At 43.7% G+C, this 21,847-nt stretch overlaps 1 protein-coding gene and 1 pseudogene across 1 annotated transcript in view; both read right to left on the reverse strand.

Moving 5' to 3' along the window:
* Positions 1–15,950, reverse strand: part of LOC126334671 (esterase FE4-like) — a 79,966-nt gene extending 64,016 nt beyond the window's left edge. The window contains exons 1-3 of the mRNA XM_049997136.1: positions 15,747–15,950; positions 2,894–3,031; positions 1,888–2,047 (exon numbers count right to left, since the gene is read on the reverse strand). Coding sequence (XP_049853093.1) covers positions 1,888–2,047; positions 2,894–3,031; positions 15,747–15,884 — 436 coding nt within the window. The 5' untranslated portion in view covers positions 15,885–15,950. The remainder of the gene's footprint in view (positions 1–1,887; positions 2,048–2,893; positions 3,032–15,746) is intronic.
* LOC126337370 (5S ribosomal RNA) lies at positions 10,373–10,490 on the reverse strand (annotated as a pseudogene).
* Positions 15,951–21,847: the final 5,897 nt, after the last annotated feature.

The raw sequence follows: 21,847 nt of genomic DNA on the forward strand, positions 1-21,847 counted from the left end.
CTCAATATCCTGATATCGGTATTTCGCGTATGATAGGGAGCTGAAAGTCATTGAGGAGTCTTTTTCCTTTCTCATTCCCACAATCGGTTCCATATTCTCCCACAACTCTGTTTTCTATTCCTTCCACTACGCAACTCTACAGTCCTCCATGATTAATAATTAATCTCCTTTTACATACTCAATTATTTGTTTAATGTCATCATATGCTCTTTCTCTTTATCTTCTCTTTGTGACATCGGCATTTATACTTTGCATTGGTTTGCTGCCCTATTCTGATTATTATAACGTTTTCAGTAAATTGTTTACAATAAGTCATCTCTCCGATACATTCCCATTCATAACCGATTTGCAGGTATCTTCTGCCTTTTGCTGGGAGCATTTCCTCGAAGATAGGAAGGATTCTGAAAAGATATCACATCAAAAGTATTTTTCGTCCTCCAGCGAAGATTAGAGCGCTTCTTGGCTCTGTTAAGGATGACTTGGGTTTGAGGAAGCCCGGTGTTTACAAGATCCCTTGCCACTGTGGAAAGGCTTATATTGGTCAGACAATCCGGACCATTCTGGAGCGATGTGCTGAGCATCAGCGGCACACAAGGCTGCTTCAACCTGAGAAGTCTGCAGTGACGGAACACTGTCTCACCGAGGGACACAGAATACTATATGACGAGACACAAATGGTTGCCCCTGCATCTCGCTATTGGGACTGTATTTTAAAAGAATCCATAGAGATTCGGTTATCTGACAATCTTATTAATAGAGACAAGGGTTTTCTTTTAAGTAAGACTTGGGACCCAGTGTTATCTGACATTAAAAAACAACGGTCTGTGGTTCTACCGTCGGAATAAAAAAAAATTATTTATTTTTATTTTTTAATTTTTGACAGCGATATCTCGATTTCGCGTTTCCATCACTGGCGGCGGTGTATGTCTACTGCGCTAGAGGGCAGTTACGGCACCTTCTCGCGCACGCGTTGTGGGTCTTCTGCGGCCTACATAGTGGCCGCCGCTTGCGCTTGGAAGTCAGTTCCGGCGGGATCGTGCACCAGCACTCTCACCTGAAGATGGCAGCCAGTTGGACCGCGGAAATATTGTGATCCGGCTGCGTACCCGAGAAGAATATTAATCTTTGATTGTTGATTTCTGTTCCACGTCCTAACTCTTGACAAAAAGCTTGAATCCAAGTACGGAACAATTTACGGTACTGAACTTTTCTCAAGCCTTCGCACGATTTATTGACTGCACTGTATTATGGTCTGTTCCGCCCACAGGGCTTCGTTAGTAAATTGTTATATCAAGCCGAGTCAAGCCTACTTTCCTTATTCAGCCTACAAGCACACGCATATGTTAAAGTGTCGGTCGCGGTAATTCAAACCGGTACCGACATCCTACGTTCATCTGACCATAAATCGTTATTGTCTTTCCATTTCACTTCATTGATTTCCGCTACATCGGTCCTTTCAGTTCTCCTTTTCACATTTCCTAGCTTCCTTTCCACTTTCGGACTTCCATTCTTTCACGCTCTTCATAGTAGAATGTTACTCTTTCGTTGACTATTCCATCTCTGTCTCACGTTCATCTCTCCCTTGACTATCCCTCTCAGAGAACCGCAGGGGAGGAGGGGGTTGCTCGCCTGAAATCTTTTGACAATGGAGAGATCATCATTTCACATTTTTCATCAACAGACCAAACGGCCTGTGGATACACATTATGTATCTTTGATACAGCGATTTCCATTGCCTTCTGTATCGTCATGCAGTTGATCATTGCTGATTCTTCCGCGTTTAGGAGCAACGGTTAAAGGACTGCTCTGACTCTGCCAGCTGTAGGCCCCGTGGGCCACAGAAAGAGATCCGCGCTGTAAGCGTTTACAGTTTTGGGAGTATCTCACCCAGTACTCCGAGCCGGTAGTTGGAGGAAACCACGACGACGCCGCGCCGTACGAGGAAGTCCGGCCCCCACCACTGGCTGCTCCCAGACAGGTGCACCAGCCCTCCGCCGTGCACCATCACCATCACAGGCAGCAGCTCCCTGGTGGCCTCCGAAGGAAGCTGCGTTACATGCACCAATGCTGTAAGTCCCACAGTCACTGCGTTAGATATCACTTTACAAAACTACTGATTCTACTGGTTACAAGGAAATTATTTTGACAAATACATAGTGGCGCCATGGTGACATATGTTATATGTGTTTTTCATTAGGCGATCGCTGACTCTGAAAATTCTCAAAATAATTACAGGCACAATCGCACGCCATGGGGAAGCCGTCTGGGGTGCTATGACGTACTCACTCTGCAGCTTGGGAATCAATGTTCAAGTTATGTATCAATTTCGATAAACTCAGAATTTAATCCCTTGAAAGAGCATAAATGAGCGTGGCGCGGGATCTACTGATTTTCCAGGATACAAAGCTTCCTACGAGTTACGACGCAACAGAAAATATTCAGAGTCACAAACAAGGTAGAATTTAAAATAACCAGCAGTTAGCATCTTTTTAAAGATATGTTTGTGAATATTGTGTCACTCTTTATGTGCACGTTGGACAGAGCGCGTTGCTGCACCAACAAATTGAGCAACTACATCCACGGTAAGGTCACGGTCTCGACCAAACACGTTTCTGCCATTCTTTGCCATCTTCCCGGTCACCGACCTCAGTGTTCTGATTCGCACCACCTCACTGCCATTACTTACGTCAGTGGTGGAGGGTCACGTGACCACCTGGTAGCATTTCTACACCATCCACAGCGTTCCAGAGCGAGCAGTGCGGTCTTTTAAGGGACTAATGCTGTCTACGGGGTGCACATTTGGAAAACGTTGGCAGTATGAGCAGGGTAAGGGAAGAGACTGGTTGATGTGTTACATTTGTTTAGAATGTGTTCGTCAGTGTGAGGTACGCACCCGCGGCGTGTAGACGTTGAGGAAGAGGCAGTCCTCGTCACCCACGTAGCGGCCCGTATCACTGTCCAGATGTGGAGCCACGCTGCCCTCGCTGGTCGCGTCCCGCACTCCGCTCCAGGCAGCGCCCGGCTGCGGCGGCTGCAACACCAGGAGACACTGACTCACTACATCGTGGTACGCCAAACATGAAACGAGCCAAAACTGGAGATTTATATCTCAGGAGTGAAGAGCGAGGGAGGAACATACCAAACATTCGTTCAGACTCACAAAAATACAGGGACCCTACAGGAGGAAACGAATACCTCTCTTTTTCATTTCGCAAGCGTTTGATGAAAATGTTTCGCTGGTCATTCTCATCCTTCTATGTTCTTCTACCCGTTGCTAACAACAGACGGCGATTGTAATGTTAAAAAGAACAGGGCGTAGCTCACACCGTGGCGAAATGTCCACCCATCTTCTCGTATCTCTGTGAAAGGAATAAGGTTAGAGACGTAGCACAAGCCTGGATAGGAAAGGGTGGGTAAGGACATCATCCATGCCCTTTCACAGGAACAATGTCGGAAATTACCTTAAGCAATTTGTGTCTGTTGTGATGTCCAGTCGCAAGACTGATTTGATGAACCTCTCCGAGCTAGTCTATAGTGGAAATGTCTTCATCTCCGAATAACTACTGCAAAGCACATCCATTTGAGCCTGTTTACTGAATTCGTGCTTATGGCTTCTTCAACAATTTTTACATCACACACTTTTCTCTATTAACAAATTGACGATTCTTTGGTGCCTCACGATGTGTCCCACCAACCGACCCGTTCTTTTGGTCAAATTGGGCCATAAATTTATGTTGTCCTCAGTCCGATTCAGCACCTCCTAATTAGTTACTCCATCTATCCATCTAATCTTTAACATTATTCCGAAGCCCCACATTTTATAGACATATATCTACTTCTGGTCTGGGGCACATAACGTTCACATTACGCTTCGCCATCAGGCTACACTCCATATAAATACCTTCAGAAAATTCCTAATAATTTCGTTAGACGTTTACAAATGCTGTTTCTTATCAAAAATGCGTCTCTTGCTATTTCCAGTCTGCACTATATGTCGTATCTACTTCCCCATCCGGAGTTATTTCGAATATTAAATAAAAAAATCATCCACTACTTTTAGTGCCTCATTTCCTAATCTAATTCCTTCATAATCACCTGATTAAAGGCGACTATTTAGGCTGCCTCACCTAAGACCCGCCTGGCGCATTTTCTCTAGTGTTTCAGGACACACTCACAATACCGGTTTTTGCACTGTGTAGCCGGAGTCAGTTCACACAAATACTGCTCATCACGTCTTTCAAATTCGACGCCCAGTGACGATGGTAAGCAAAAGCATTGGTTTGTTTCCCGTTTGAAAAAGAATGACTTTTAAAACGAAATTTTTCGTGCCCATTCGACAGAGCGGTCCCTGATTAGTGTAGTCCGATATTCGTTTTATCAGTATGCATTAACGGGGACAGTAAAACATGGAGGCTAACCAACACTCCAGCAGTGGCAGTACTGGCCTGGCCTGGCCGGCGCTGACTTCCGTCGCCGAGCACGCAGCGATACTGAGCCGTTGCTGTTTATTCCTCGTGTTTTACCGTCCTTGTAAATACATATCGATAAAACGAATATCGGACCAGACTAAATTGGGAGTAGTTCAATGGAACAACTGCAGCCGTCCTTAAGATGTTATTTATTTTATGGCTACCAGAATCGGTGCTTCAGTACACCATTTTCAGACCTTTACTGACGCTGAGGGGTTAACCCCAATCGTATACACGATTCCATCAGTGGCCGATAAATATGAATTGTTTTCTCAGACTACCTGTAACAACGATGTTATGTCTCCAAAGCGTCTCAGTTAATGCCTGAAGATGTACTAAAGCACCGAAAGTGGTAGCCATATAATAAATAACGTCGTCTCAGCATAAAGCAGATCAACTGTGTCGCTCTTAATATCGACAGCAGGCTGAGTGACAATCCTATCTTCTGATACACACGATACCCGACAGGCATGAAAACTAAATGTTTGCATGTCTCCTGTCAGTGAACGTGGAGAAAATCTCGACCCAAGAAGGCAGTTAATTCTTTATTTTTGTATTTTCGTGCAATACATCTTGTCCAACTTTTTCAAGTGGTTAAATTAGGTAGCTTAAATGCGGTTCTGGAAGAGCTACATCTGGCGCAGTCTCTTCCACGAACTCAAAACGGATCCCAGCTGCAAATAAATTTAAATACAGAAAGGTGAAAGTCAGGGAGTACAAAAGCTCGCGAACAGTGCAGATGTTCCAGCAATTTTTACTTCAAAGTCCTCTGTTTTCTGTTGCAAAGCACCTTTTTGGGCACCTAAAAATTATTTTCCTTTTGTAATGCACACTAGTTCTCACCTTTTCCGTATTCAGTTGATCCAGATGGTTAGTACAGAATTCGCCAATAATTAAGTAATTTTCTTTGCTTTTGCAAGGTTTCAGTGACAAGTACTAGTTCTGCATCCCAGATAAAAAATTGTTCAAATGGCTCTGAGCACTATGGCACTTAACATCTATGGCCATCAGTCCCCTAGAACTTACAACTACTTAAACCTAACTAACCTAAGGATATCACACACATTCATGCCCGAGGCAGGATTCGAACCTGCGACCGTAGCGGTCGCGCGGTTCCAGACTGAAGCTCCTAGAACCGATCGACCACATTGGCCGGCCATCCCAGAGATCACTGGGCATAAATTACAGAAAGGGCGCCACTCCAAAAAGATACATGGCAAACACTGGACGAAAGTAGAGCGAGCAAGAACCGGCAGTATAGTTGTACATGGTCGTAGCCGTGTTACGAAAGAGCCAGAGTACCCAGAGCTAATATAAAGCACTGCAACTCATATCGTTACTGGTAGAGAAAGATGGCTACAGCCGGAAATAAATTCAGCCGAAACTTTTGAAAAGCACCTAACCCTGTTCAGAAACGGCAGGTTAAGTACAGTTGATGGTGGCGTGTTTATTGCTGTCTGAAGTAGCTTAGTAATGATACTGAAGTATATAGAACCTCTGAGTTCGTATGGGTGGAGGTTAAGCTTGACAATTGAAGTAAATTAAAAACCGCAGTCACACAATTATAGTCGACAGTGTGTTCGATCTGCCATTGACATACTGATGAAAATATATTTTTAAAGACGCTGGTAAGCATAAAAAGTCGCCCGAAATCGTACTGAATACTTTCTCAGAACAGTTAGTTGAATTTAAGTACAGTTTGAACACTTAGCTGACAGCCCAGTCGAAGTGTAAATGGTTATGAAAACATACTTGACCTCTTGGCAACAAACAATCCTCACAAAACAAGAAACATCATGACAGATAAATGAGTTAGTGACTGCCTTCACTCGTTCCAATCTGTATAAATGTAGACTAGAAGTGGTGTGAATTCAAAGAAATAGAATCGACGGCAGATGAGACGTGTATGGCAAATAAATTAATAAGAGATAATACTGATCCCCAGTGCTACACAAAACAAAACAAGTCAGAACACTGTTGCGGAAGCAACGAAAACAGCTTGCTCCCAAAAATTGGTGATGTATTACAGAAACTCGAAGTTTTGTGCGAACTTTAATGCGAGATGATTTTAATAGCTCCCACAATTAAATTCGGTATCCAAAACTTGCAGAAAACCCAAAGAGATTCTGGTGGTATTTAAACAACACCGGTGCCGAGATTGAGAAACAACGCTCGATAAAAATGTGCTATAATGATGTTGATCGACATAAAAGTTTTTCTAGGTATGGTACCGCGTCATATTGTATACAACTACTGCTGGAGAAAACCAACGTTTTGGCCACAGTTGCAGCGGCCTTCTTCTGAGTCTACTGTAACGATGTCGATGTTACTTGTGACAGTGCCACTAAATCAGAGATTTTTCCGAAATTCCTTCACAAAAATAAGCAAAGCAAATATTACTGAATTATAATCAAGAAGAACTGCTTACAAAAGTAACTTAAAAGTGTGTGTCCTCAGCATAGGAAAGCAGCTAAAATTACGTAATAAAGGCAAGGGAGATTGTGTATTAGTCAGGCTCCTATCAGAGTATGCAGATACAGTAGCTCCATACTTAGCAATCATATGCTACCGCTCGCTCGTAGAAATACCTGTACACAAAGACTTGAAAGTTGCACAAGTCATAGCAATATCTAAGAAAGAAATAGGAGTAATCCTCTGAATTACTGACCCATATTCACTAACGTTGATTTGCAATATGATTTTGGAACTTGTACTGTACTCAAACATTATGAATTACTCCGAAGGTAATAATTTATTGATACACATTGAGCAAGGATTCAAAAAACATCGTACTTGTGAAACGCAACTAGATCTTCATTCACACGAAGTAGCGAGTGTTATCGACAGGGGATGTCAATCGATGGTATATTTTTATATTTCAGGTAGGCTTTGACACCTTTTGTTGCAAGCGACTGTAATTATGTAATAGGCGTATTTAAACTGTTTTAGCATGTAATTATCTGAACTGTTTCTTATTTAAATTGTTTTGTTAATTAAATTGCATTGTGTATTATTGAGAAAGAGCGGGAAACCGCGCATAGATACATTTTGAGAAAGAGCGGGAAACAGCGCGCAGTAATACATCTGTAATGGTAGCAGGGATTGTCTGCACCAAAAACCATTGTTGGCGGCGAGACCGCACTTTTGTAGCATTGAGCGTTGGAAGCGAGCAGTTGCGAGTAAGATGTGAGACGAGGCAGTCGTAGCTAGCGAGACATGAGAGGAGGTCGCTGTAAGCGAGGTATGAATTAACACTTTGAAAGAAGCGGTGGTCTCGCCAGCCACTCGCTATATGTAGCGCAATGCTAGTTTTTAAGAATTTTTGTAAAGAACTATGCCCCTTGTAATTGTTTGTCAAGATCGTTCTCAGAATATAGTTATGTAATTTTGATGGAAAATTAGGTATGTAGCGCAACGCTACTTTTTAAGAATTTTTGTAAAGAACTATACCCCTTGTAATTGTTTGTCAAGATCGTTCTCAGAATATAGTTAACTTCTACCAGATTAAATGCATTAAAAATTTTCTATCCCAAAATCATTCACGTAAATGCTTTACGGAATTTATTGTTATCTTAAAAGAAAAGTCTAAACTGAGCTTCAGCTTTTATCAAATCTAAATTAACTTCAACTTAAAGAATTCCAGTCACAAAGTATTATGAAACTCCACCAGCAGCTTATAATTATGTTAAAGAGAAGTAAGTATATTCATTCCACAGTTTGCTGTAGCAGTCAGATGGCGATCCAGTATAAATAATTAAAGGTAAGAATCAGTCTTAATAATTTCAGGTAACGACTGAGGGCCACGGCGACAACACATTTTATGTTTCGTCGTAATAATCAGCAGGTAGTCTTGACAGAGCAGCAGTAAAAAGATTTTAAGAGACGCAGCGTTCAGTCAGCAAGCAAACGTTCATCCAATATTAGACGGGAAGGTTTCACGACTTTTAATCAAATTGCGTGCCTATGGAGTATCATCTCAGTTGGTTAATGGATTCGTGATTTCCTCTCAGGAAGGTCACAGTTCGAAGTAATTGATGGGAAATCATCGAGTGAAAGTAATATCTGGCGTTCTGCAAGAAAGTGTTATAAGCCCTCTGCTGTTCCTGATGTACGTACACGACTTAGGAAACAATCTGGACAGTCTTCTTACGAGGGAAAATCACAAAAAATTTTTTATTAGCCAATGTAAGGTACATACAGGTAATGACAAATATACATCCTATTCTACGTGATTTCCACTATTTTTCCACATAGTGTCCACATCGGTTCACACGTTTGTCCCATCACAGTATCCCATCTCAGTTCTAAATCTGAAATGCCCCTCCAGTAGAATTCGTCTGGATACCTATGGAACCACCGTCGGACTGCTGTCTTGGCTCCATCGTTACTTGTTAATCGCTGTCCTACCAGGACTTTTTCAGCAGTCCGAAAACGTGGAAATCATTAGGGACAAGGCCTGGACTGTACGGTGGGTGATCCAGAATCTCCCAGTGAAATGCTCGGAGTTGATCGGTAGTTCTGATTGCCACATGTCGTCTCACATTGTCGTGGAGCAGAAACATTTTGTCCACATCGAGAATCCCTCGGCACCTTCACTTGATGAGAGCCCTCAGACGTGACAGTGCGGAACAGTAACTGTCGGCTGCACCTTGAGGCATGAAGTCCTGGAGGAGCGGTCCACGGCTATCCCAGAAGGCCGTTAACATCACTTTCCCAACAGATGACGATGTATGGAATTTTCTTATCGCAGGCGAACCCGGGTGTTCCTACACAGTGCTTGGATTCCGGCTTGAAATGTAATATCCATGTTTCATTGCCAGTAACAATGAGGTCCAGCAAACCTACACCCTCCTTGGAGTACCGTTCCTGATGATTAGGTGAAGACATCATTCTCTTGCCTTTCATCATGTCGTCCAACTGCTTAGGCACCCACTGATAGGAAACCCTCCGGTACACTGAGGACCCGCGGACGATATCGTCAGCGCTTCCATACGATGTATCAGGCTCCCGGGAAATGGTCGTGGTGTGCACCCGCCGCTCTGCTTTCACCGTTGCATCCACGTAAGACATGTTTTCGTCAGTCTGCGACGAATGCGGCCTCCCCGACCGCTCATTGTCATGCAAGACTTACGACCTTTGTCAAGGTTATAACACCACCACCTCACAGCTCTCAAAGCGGGAGTTAGCCCCGTATGTATGCTGCATTTCACTGTAGATATCGATGCACGTTCGTCCCTTGCTCCACAGAAAATGAATCACACTTCGTTGCTCTAACGCTGTGTGCGTGTGAAGCACAACCGCCATCTTTAACAACTGGCAACAGCGTAGTGCGGCGAAACTATCGGCAGATAAGCCCGGAGGGGAACAAAGAAAGATCCGAAGGTGCGAATGGGTATGTTGACTTCGCATTTTGAGCTGTAATTTGGCTTAAAAAAATAGTGGCGAAGACTTTCCTATCTGCCCTCATACATTACTTGCAGATAGTTGATTCTGTCATTTACGATCTTGTAAAGCCATCAGATGATCGAAACCATAGCAAAATGATTTAGACAAGATATCTGTGCAGTACGAAATGTGGCACTTGACTTTAAATAACGAAAAGTGGGAGTCATTCACTTGCGTGCTAAAAGGAATGCCTAAATTTCGATTACACGATGAGTCACACAAATGTAGGCTGTAAGTTCAACACTTAAGGATTAAAAGCCCGCCGTCTTCAGGTCACAAGTGGCCCATCGGGACCATCCGACCGCCGTGTCATCCTCAGTTGAGGATGCGGATAGGAGGGGCGTATGGTCAGCACACAGCTCTCCCGGTCGTTATGATGGTATTCTTGACCGAAGCCGCTATTATTCGGCCGAGAAGCTCCTCAATTGGCATCACGAGGCTGAGTGCACCCTGAAAAATGGCAACACCGCATGGAGGCCTGGATGGTCACCCATCCAAGTGCCAACCACGCCCGACAGCGCTTAACTTCGGTGATCTCACGGAAACCGGTGTAGCCACTGCGGCAAGGCCGTTGCCACTTAAGGATTTCAATTACGAATTACTTAAATTGGATCACATAGAAATGTGGCGGAAGTGAACCATAGACTGTGATCTATTGGCAGACCACTTAAGAAATTCGGTACGTCTGTGAAAGAGGCTGCCTATATTACGCTTATCCCTCCTCTTCTGGAATACTGCTGAGCGGTATAGGATCTGTATTAGATAGGATTGACGGAGGACATCGGAAAAGTTCAGAACAGGACAACTCATTTTGTATTATAGTGAGATAGGGGAGAGAGTGTGACTGATATGATATACGAATTGGGGTGCTATTCATTAAAACGAAGGTATTTTCGTTGTGGCAGGATCTTCTCACCAACTTTTTCTCCGAACGCAAAAATATTTTGTTGGCGCCCACCTACATAGGAAGAAATGATCATCATAATAAAATAAGACAGGTCAGAGATTGCACGGAAATATTTGAGTGTCCGTTTCTCCTGATCACTGTTCGAAAGTGGAACGGTAGACGAAAGTGGAACGGTAGAGAAACAGATTGAAGGTAGTTCGATGAACTCTCTGCCAGGTACTTAATTGTGAATTGAAGAGTACTCATGTAAATGTAGATGAAATTATGACAGGTAATCTATCCAGCGTACTTAACTTACTGTTTCGTTGCTGGCATGAAATAGTCACATTTGAACTGTTTCTTAATTGAACTTTGTGACGATACAGTATTATAATTTACTGAAGAAAATGCACATTTCACGACCATTTTAAGAAGCTATGCAAACAAAGGTGTGTTTCCAGAATGAGATTTTCACTCTGCAGCGGAGTGTGCACTGATATGAAACTTCCTGGCAGACTAAAACTGTGTGCCCGACCGAGTTCGAGTCTCGGTCGGGCACACAGTTTTAATCTGCCAGGAAGTTTCAAAGGTGTGTTGTTAATCAAATTGTCACTTCACTTACGTTGTTGAAGAACGGGATAAAATCAATAAAAACAAAATTTGATTGATATCATAGGCATGTCTATGCAAGGTTGAGAAATTTTCTCGTTTTTCGAATTACATGCTTGTTTTATATTAATTACAACACTATAAATATTATAAATTAATGACATTTGGGCAGTATAATAAGTTTGATACAATAGATTATTAAATGTACGAAGCAAGAAAGCGGGTGTGTGAGAGACAATCAGAGTTTTAATCATCTATTCGAAAAATTACAGTAACGTAACTAATGTTCTTCTTGTTTGCATACCACGTGCACCTCGGAATCTCCTCGGCATAGTGCTGTAGCATGCCACTAGAGGTGTCAAAACAAAATGGCACTGTCCATCTCCAGTTCTTCAGTGAGAGGGGTACAGAACCATTACTGTTCACTGTACATATAACAGGATGTCAGAATGTGCATGAGACTGTTCGCGGATGATACTGTACTGCATATAATGACGTTGCAACACTAGGGAACTGCTCAGAAATGCGAGAAGAGCCGAAGACGGTCCATTTGGGCTGACGAATAAGCGGCAAATTTCGTTATCCTGCGATCACGCGATTGTTGATTTCACTGGAAGCAGTCACATCTACATCAACATCTACATGATTACTCTGCAATTCACATTTAAGTGCTTGTCAGAGGGTTCATCGAACCACAATCATACTATCTCTCTACCATTCCACTCCCGAACAGCGCGCGGGAAAAACGAACACCTAAACCTTTCTGTTCGAGCTCTGATTTCTCTTATTTTATTTTGATGATCATTCCTACCTATGTAGGTTGGGCTCAACAAAATATTTTCGCATTCGGAAGAGAAAGTTGGTGACTGAAATTTCGTAAATAGATCTCGCCGCGACGAAAAACGTCTTTGCTTTAATGACTTCCATCCCAACTCGCGTATCATATCTGCCACACTCTGTCCCCTATTACGTGATAATACAAAACGAGGTGCCCTATTTTGCACCCTTTCGATGTCCTCCGTCAATCCCACCTGGTAAGGATCCCACACCGCGCAGCAATATTCTAACAGAGGACGAACGAGTGTAGTGTAAGCTGTCTCTTCAGTGGACTTGTTGCATCTTCTAAGTGTCCTGCCAATGAAACGCAACCTTTGGCACCACCGGCACTGCGCAGCGAAGGTACTGACTGCGCTTGCCGCTTGTGTACTTTACATACGACCAGAATTTCTTCGGATTTTCTACCAAATTTCGAGACAATGTTTCGTTGTGGAACCTATTAAAAGCATCTCGCATTGAAGTCCGTGCCAAATTTCGCGCGTATGTTAATTTTAGCCAATCTTCGGGATTTCGCGTTCTTCTGAACTTTGCGTGCTTTTACTGTTGCCTCTGAAACAGCTTTCGGACCTGTTTTGTGTACCATGGGGTATCAGTTCCATCTCTTATCAATTTATGAGGTATGAATCTCTCAATTGCTGTTGCCACTATATCTTTGAATTTGAGCCACATCTCGTCTACATTTGCATAGTCAGTTCGAAAGGAATGGAGATTGTCTCTTAGGAAGGCTTCTAGTGACACTTTATCTGCTTTTTTAAATAAAATTTTTTTGCGTTTGTTTCTGGTGGATCTGGAAGAAACGGTTTCGAGCCTAGCTACAACGACCTTGTGATCACTAATCCCTGTATCAGTCATGATGCTCTCTATTAGCTCTGGATTGTTTGTGAGAGTATGTGTTCGGAGCGGTTTAAAGTGGAGTAACCACATCACAAGAAGTGCAGATGCCAGACAGATTTATTGGAAGAATCGTCAGAAAGTGTAGTTAGCTACGAGGGAGGAAGCTTACAAGACACTCTTTCGATCGGTATTTGGGTATTGCCTGAAGTCCGGGACTCATGCCGTATAGGATTGACAGGGAGAAAGAGAAGATCTAAAGAAGAACAGCGCGTTTCGTCCAGGTTCGTTTAGTTAGCGAGAGAGCGCCGTGGAGATGCTCATCAGTCTCCGGACGCTGACGCGCTGTGTTTCACGGAGCAGTTTACAGTTAAATTTCGAAGAGCGTACGTTCCTAGGAGAGTCGGTCAACATATGATTGCGTCGTACATTGTTGTTGTTGTCTTCATTCCTAAGACTGTTTTGCCACAGGCTAGTCTGTCCTGTGCAGCCCTCTTTATCTCTGCATAACTACTGCAACTTATATCGGTTTGAAACTACTTAATGTATTCAGTCCTTTGTCCCCCGTACAATGTTTTACCCTTCCTTTCCCCTTCACTTCCGTCCGTTGCGAAATTAACGATTCCCTGATGCCTTGGGATATGTCCTATCAAGAAAGCCCTAACGTTAGTAAAGTTGTGCCATAAATTTCTTATTTTCCCAGTTCGATTCAGTAAGCCGGCCTATGTGACTGAGCGGTTCTGGGTGCTTCAGTCCGGAACCGCGCTGCTGTTACGGTCGCAGGTTCAAATCCTACCTCGGGCATGGATGTGTGTGATGTCCTTAGGTTAGTCAGGATTAGGTAGTTCTAAGTCTAGCCGACTGATGTGTCGTGTGACTAGGGCCACCCGTCGGGTAGACCGTTCGCCAGTTGCAAGTCTTTCGATATGACGCCACTTCGGCGAATTGCACGTCGATGGGGATGAAATGCTTAGGACAACACAGCACCCAGTCCCTGAGCAGAGAAAATCTGCAACCCAGCCGGGAACTGAACCCGGACCCCAAGGATTGACATTCTATCGCGCTGACCTCTCAGCTACCGGGGCGGACAGGGGACTGATAACCTCAGATGGTAAGTCCCATAGTGCTTAGAGCCGTTTGCACCATTTTTTGATTCAGTAACTCCTCGTCACCGTCACTAATTTTGTTACCGAAGTAACAAAACTCGTCGTTTACTTTTTGTACCTCATTTTTTTTATCACATTCTATCAGCATCATCTGATTTAAGTCAACTACATTCCGTAAATGTTGTTTTAATTTGGTTGATTTTCATTTTATAATCTGTTTTTCAAGAAACTATTCATTCCGTTCAACTGTTCTTCCAGGTAGTTGGCCGTCTCTGACTCATTGGCCGTCTCTGACAGAATCATAATGTCATCGGAAAACTGCGGGGTTTTTATTTCTTGACCCTAAACTTTAATTCCCTTTCCAGATTTCTCCTTTGTTTCTGTGGTGTCACCGCCAGACACCACACTTGCTAGGTGGTAGCCTTTAAATCGGCCGCGGTCCGTTAGTATACGTCACCACTGTCAGTGATTGCAGATCGAGCACACGGCAGGTCTAGTGTAGAGACTCCCTAGCACTAGCCCCAGTTGTACAGCCGACTTTGCTAGCGATGGTTCACTGTCTACATATGCTCTCATTTGCAGAGACTCCAGTTTAGCATAGCCTTCAGCTACGTCATTTGCTACGACCTAGCAAGGCGCCATATTCAGTTACTGTAAGTACTATCTTCTGAACAGATAATATTGTGACTCATGTATCGTCAAGAGCGACGTTCGTCATTAATGGACTGAACGTAAGTATCAAACTAATTACGTCCGCATTCTGAATTCTAATTCCTTGTCATGCTCCAGACCTCACGTCAGTATAGTCCTTCCCTCCTCACGCCAGCCTGCGTGAGCTAAAACGCGTGCATTTCAGCCTCCACTAGTAACGCGGTGTTGGCTCTTCCTCCACTGCTTGCTCGATCTACAGATTGTATAACATCTTGAGAAAAGTTTATGAAGGTGAAATTGGAGGTATTCGAGTTCATACGGAGGCCTACTAGCAATTGTTCTTAGCGCGCACCATTCGCGACTGGTACAGATAACGGTGCTGAGGCTGTGGGACACCAAGTACCCTCCGCCGCACACTATAAGGCAACTTTCTGAATGTACATGTAGATTATTTGAAGTGAAAGCGACTGTATTATATACAAAGGACGTTTACGTAAGAAAACGTCTCTTTCGTTGCATGTATGCGTGATTTACAGCTGTAGTGGAGTGTCTGAGACACTGAAACATTTATGGTTCGTGCACAAAATCCTGCGCCAGCAATACTTTCGCAGCTATGGACGGCTACAGAGGCAGTATGGCTCGATATTTCTGCAGGGAACTTCCGACAACTTGCTGAGTCATCTCCAGGCCGAGTTGCTGCACTATGTTAGGAGATATTCCAAGAATTTTGGCACCTCAGTGTACGATGTATGACGAATCGTTGTGCGTCCATTGCCAGCCGTAGCTTTCCTTGAGTGAGCCAAATTCTCTGATGGCCCAGACAGAGGATTGAATTCAGTTGATTTACTAATTTACAATGTTTGAGCCGTGAACGTTTATGCCGCTGAAGCACGGTTGAGGGCAGAGACCCACCTTGAAGCGCAGCTCCCCGACAGGCGGCTGTGCGTAGGGGAGGCCGCGGAAGGCGAGGCAGCTGCCGCCCCGGGCGCCCCACACGCTGCTGCCACGCAGGGCCCCCTGAGCCACGCGCAGCGTCGGACCGTCCGCCATGCCTGCTGCCAGCACACCGAGCGTCGCCGACCAGCCAGCCAGCCGCCGGCCTTGGCTCGCAGCATTAATTCTACGGCAGCATTCCCGCCGGCATTCAGACACGCCACGAGCCTCTTGCGAAACACCGCCGTCACGTAAGCAGACAGCATCACCTGTTCCTGCGTGCGTATGCATGTGTAATCGCCCTCAAACCTGTAACTTTTCATCGGGACAAATTTGGAGTACTTCTCCGCATAACATTAACATTATTTCATCATTCCCACCTTTTACTAAAACCCCAAGGTCAGTCTTACTTGATCACTGTTCCTAACCAGTAGCAGAACCTTTGCAACACATAAATTACGAAGCGTAAAACAAAAAGGAGCAAAATATCTTCATACAAGTAGCGCAAGCTGTCCTATAAATTAAGCCAATCGACAAAGTCACCCCTCAAAACATAACATCAACATATATACTTATATTAAACTAATAATAAAGTATCAGAACCTAGTAAAAACGTGAATGTTAGGCAAAAAAATCTTGAAATGTTAAGACAATAACCAACGCTCCTACAACCAACATATTACCCGGCAGTGACGCTACGCATTACGCTAAATCAACAAACTTCTCAGTGTATTTAATCACACTATGTTACTATGGGTAGCTTTGAGGGATGAAGTAGTGAAGGTAGCAGAGGATAAAGTAGGTAAATTGACCAGGGCTAGTAGAAATCCTCGGGTAACAGAAGAAACATTGAATTTAATTGATGAAAGGAGAAAATATAAAAATGCAGTAAATGAAGTAGGCAAAAAGGAATACAAACGTCTCAAAAATGAGATCGACAGGAGTGCAAAATGACTAAGCAGGGATGGCTAGAGGACAAATGTACGGATGTAGAGGCGTATCTCACGAGGGGTAAAATAGATACTGCCTACAGGAAAATTAAAGAGACCTTTGGAGAAAAGAGAACCACTTGTATCAACATCAAGAGCTCAGATGGAAACCCAGTTCTAAGCAAAGAAGGGAAAGCAGAAAGGTGGAAGGAGTATATAGAGGGTCTATACAAGGGCGATGTACTTGAGGACAATATTATGGAAATGGAAGAGGATGTAGATGAAGATGAAAAGGGAGATACGATACTGCGTGAAGAGTTTGACAGAGCACTGAAAGACCTGAGTCGAAACAAGGCCCCCGGAGTAGACTACATTCCATTGGAAGTACTGACGGCCTTGGGAGAACCAGTCCCGACAAAACTCTACCATCTGGTGAGCAAGATGTATGAAACAGGCGAAATACCCTCAGACTTCAAGAAGAATATAATAATTCCAATCCCAAAGAAAGCAGGTGTTGACAGATGTGAAAATTACCGAACAATCAGTTTCATAAGCCACAGCTGTAAAATACTAGCACGAATTCTTTACAGACGAATGGAAAAACTAGTAGAAGCCGACCTCGGGGAAGATCAGTTTGGATTCCGTAGAAATAATGGAACGCGTGAGGCAATACTGACCTTACGACTTATCTTAAAGAAAGATTAAGGAAAGGCAAACCTACGTTTCTAGCATTTGTAGACTTAGAGAAAGCTTTTGACAATGTTGACTGAAATATTCTCTTTCAAATTCTGAAGGTGGCAGGGGTAAAATACAGGGAGCGAAAGGCTATTTACAAATTGTACAGAAACCAGATGGGAGTTATAAGAGTCGAGGGAGATCAAAGGGAAGCAGTGGTAGGGAAGGGAGAAAGACAGGGTTGTAGCCTCTCCCAGATGTTATTCAATCTGTATATTGAGCAAGCAGTAAAGGAAACAAAGGAAAAATTCGGAGTAGGTATTAAAATCCATGGAGAAGAAATAAAAACTTTGAGGTTCGCCGATGACATTGTAATTCTGTCACAGACAGCAAAGGACTTGGAAGAGCAGTTGAACAGAATGGAGAGTGTCTTGAAAAGAGGATATAAGATGAACATCAACAAAAGCAAAACGTGGATAATGGAATGTAGTCGGATTAAGTCGGGTGATGCTGAGGGAATTAGATTAGGAAATGAGACACTTAAAGTAGTAAATGAGTTTTGCTATTTGGGGAGCAAAATAACTGATGATGGTCGTAGTAGAGAGGATATAAAATGTAGACTGGTAATGGCAAGGAAAGCGTTTCTGAAGAAGAGAAATTTGTTAACATCTAGTATAGATTTAAGTGTCAGGAAGTCATTTCTGAAAGTATTTGTATGGAGCGTAGCCATGTATGGAAGTGAAACATGGACGATAAATAGTTTGGACAAGAAGAAAATAGAAGCTTTCGAAATGTGGTGCTACAGAAGAATGCTGAAGATTAGATGGATAGATCACTTAACTAATGAGGAAGTATTGAATAGGATTGGGGAGAAGAGAAGTTTGTGGCACAACTTGACGAGAAGAAGGGATCGGTTGGTAGGACATGTTCTGAGCCATCAAGGGATCACCAATTTAGTATTGGAGGGCAGCGTGGAGGGTAAAAGTCGTAGAGGGAGACCAAGGATGAATACACTAAGCAGATTCAGAAGGATTTAGGTTGCAGTAGGTACTGGGAGATGAAGAAACTTGCACAGGATAGAGTAGCATGGAGAGCTGCATCAAACCAGTCTCAGGACTGAAGACCACAACAACAACAACATGGTACACCTTGCTGAAAACCTTAATCGTAGATATTTTACTAATTGAAATTTAATTATAACAAATTGTACCAAGAAATATGCTTTTCGGGTGGATCTTCAGTGTGTCGTTTCCTTCAAATAGTCTACTCTCATAATACGAAAGTTACAAGAATTATTTTGCCACGAATATGACGTTTCTCATTACTTTATTGGAACGAATCACACAGTTAACAACGGGTTTTCCAGTGGTTCTTGATTTGCTGGTGCTCAGAAACGGCATATCCCGAACGTGCTATTCCACGCTATGAGGTCAGAAACTCGGCACGCCCAGTGTTCGGATGCACTGTCCGTCTGCCGACGGCTTAGGCCTTATCTCGCCGTGTTTTCTTTGTTTCCTTTGCGTTGTGGTTCTATATTTTGTCTTCTCCTTCCTTGATATACACAGAGATTGGACAAAAATTTGGAAACACCAGGAGAAATGTATGCTAGAACATAAATACAGCTGCTATCCAAACCTGCACGTAGCGCTGTTTAACACTCAAAGACTCAAAAAAACTGCATCACGAAGAAATTAGCCGGCCGCGGTGGCCGTGCGGTTCTGGCGCTGCAGTCCGGAACCGCGGGGCTGCTACGGTCGCAGGTTCGAATGCTGCCTCGGTCATGGGTGTGTGTGATGTCGTTAGGTTAGTTAGGTTTAAGTAGTTCTAAGTTGTAGGGGACTTATGACCTAAGATGTCGAGTCCCATAGTGCTCAGAGCCATTTGAACCATACTTTTTTTTTTGAACGAAGAAATTATGCGAATGGGACGGAAATCGATAAATGTGCTGTTCATGCACAGACAAATTAATAATTACAATTTCAGAAAAAATGGGTGGTTTAATATAGAGAAAGAGCTTCACAAACTGAGCGAGTCAATAACGCGTTAATACACCTCTGGCCCTTATGCAAGCAGTTATTCTGCTTGGCACTGAAAAGGTAGAGTTGTTGGATATCCTTCTGATGGATATCGTGGCAAATTCACAACTTGTGCGTTAGATCGTCAAAGTCCCCATACGGTTAGAGGGTCCTGTCCATAATGCTCCAAACAAAATCGACTGAGGAAAAATCCAGAGATCTTGCTGGTCAAGGTAGAGTTAGCCAAAAACGAAGACAAGCAGTAGAAACTATCGCCGCTTTCAGGTAGTGTTATCTTGTTGAAATGTAAGCCCAAGAAGGCTTGCCATGAAGGCTAATAAACCAAGGCGTAGAATGTCGTTGACGTTCCACTATGTTGTAAGAGTGCAGCGGCTGACAACCAAAGGGATTCAGCTATGAAAAGAAATGGCAACCCAGATAATTCACTCCCAGCTGTCGCGCCGTATGGCGCGTGACAATCAGATTGTTAATCCACCACTGTCTGGGACGTCTCCGAGCCGGCCGCTGTGACTGAGCGGTTCTAGGCGCTTCATCCGAAACTGCACTGCTGCCACGGTCGCAGTTTCGAATCCTGCTTCGCCCACGGATGTCTGTGATGTCCTTAGGTTAGATAGGTTTAAGTAGTTCTAAGTCTAGGGGACTGATGACATCAGATGTTAAGTCCCATAGTGCTTAGAGCCATGTGAACCATTTGGGGCGTCACCACACACGTCTTCGGCCTGGAACATCATTGACTGTAGTAGAATTGTCTTCAGTGATGTGTCCGACTTTGAATTGAGCACCGATGACCTGTAAAGACGAGTCTGTAGATACCCCAGAGAGTGGTGGGATATCAACCTGATTTTCGCCCGCCATACTGCCCCATAACCAGGAGCGATAGTCTGGGGTGCTATTTCATTTCATAGCAGGATGCCTTAGGTTGTACTCCACGGCAGCTCTACAGCACAGTACGTCGAAGGTATTCTACGCCCCTTGTTGTTGACCATAGCAAGCCATCCTGAGCTTACATTTCAGCAAAATAAAGCCCGCCTGCACACAGTGAGGGATTTTACTGCTTGTCTTCGTACTTACCAAATCTCTCCCCAATTGAGAACCTTTGGAGCATTATCGGCACAGACCTCCGACCAGCTGGGGATTTTAACGAAGAACATGCCAGTTGGATAGTATTTGGAACGACATTCCTCAGGAGGGCATTCGGCAACATTATCAATCAACGCCAAGCCAAATAAATGCTTGGAGAAGGGCCACAGGGGGGGAGGGGGGGGGGGGGCAACGTCTTATTGACTTGCTCAGTTTGTGATGCCCTTTCTCCTGAATATATCATTCGATATAGCTAAAATTGTAGTCATTTGTTTGGCAGTAGATGTACTTCAGATATACTTACTTCCGTCCCATTCAGAAAATTCTTACGTGGGGTGTCGCTTTTTTTAATGAATTCAAGTATTGACAAATTGTTGTGCTCTTGTGATGAGTGCTTCCGTAACAAAGGAAGCGTAAGACTTTTGTGTTGCAAGAGGCACCATATCGAAAATTTATATCTCAGACAGGGAAAGCGGGAAAACTTCATCCATTAATTCACAACGTCGACTGTAGTGTGTGTTGAGTGATCGTGACAGACGCTTATTGAAGAGCATTGTGACCAAAAATAAGAGGACGACAGCTGCAAAAGTCACTGCAGAACTGAATATTGAACTCATGTACTGTGTCATCATGAAACAACACGAAGGGAGCTCCACAAGCAAGGAATTGCAGTGTGAGCTGCACTCATCAGTAGTTGTAAGGTAATCGGGCTGTCACACAACTTTGCATTGCTGCCAAATTTATTCAAGATGGGGGATCCAATATGGCGGCCATAGATGTGGCGATGTTGCACTGACATTATGGAGGAAAATTCTTATTTTGGCGAGAAAATAGGTCAATTGGACTACCTCCACTAACCTAACTCCACCCACCACTATGAAAATTGTGGGACGTTAAAAATGGTGGGAAATTCAAGTTTATTGGTGAAAATATCAGATTTTGTGCGCTCACCTTGAGGTCCGGAGATCAACTGACCTAGTTCACAACACCACCACCAGAGGGCGCTGTTGATCTTCCCCCATTCCCCTCCACATCTGGAAATTTGTAGGGAATGTAGCCCAGTCTGTCAAGCTGCTGGGCTGGGAGAACCTCACGAGAGTAGGCTAATATGGCGCGCATAAGGCATTGTGAGACATGGACTGTGGGAAAACCAGAATAGAAGAGAATAGACGCATTCGAGATGTGGTGCTACAGAGGACTATTGAAAATTGGGTGGAATGACAAGGTTAGGAATGAAGAGGTTCTGTGTAGAATTGGAGAGGAAAGGAGTATGTGAGAAATACTGATAAGGAGAAGGGACAGGATGATAGAACATCTGATAAGACATCGGGGAATTACTTCCATGGTACTAGAAGGACCT

Source organism: Schistocerca gregaria, chromosome 2 (genome assembly GCF_023897955.1).
Source record: "Schistocerca gregaria isolate iqSchGreg1 chromosome 2, iqSchGreg1.2, whole genome shotgun sequence".
Taxonomy (NCBI): Eukaryota; Metazoa; Arthropoda; class Insecta; order Orthoptera; family Acrididae; genus Schistocerca; species Schistocerca gregaria.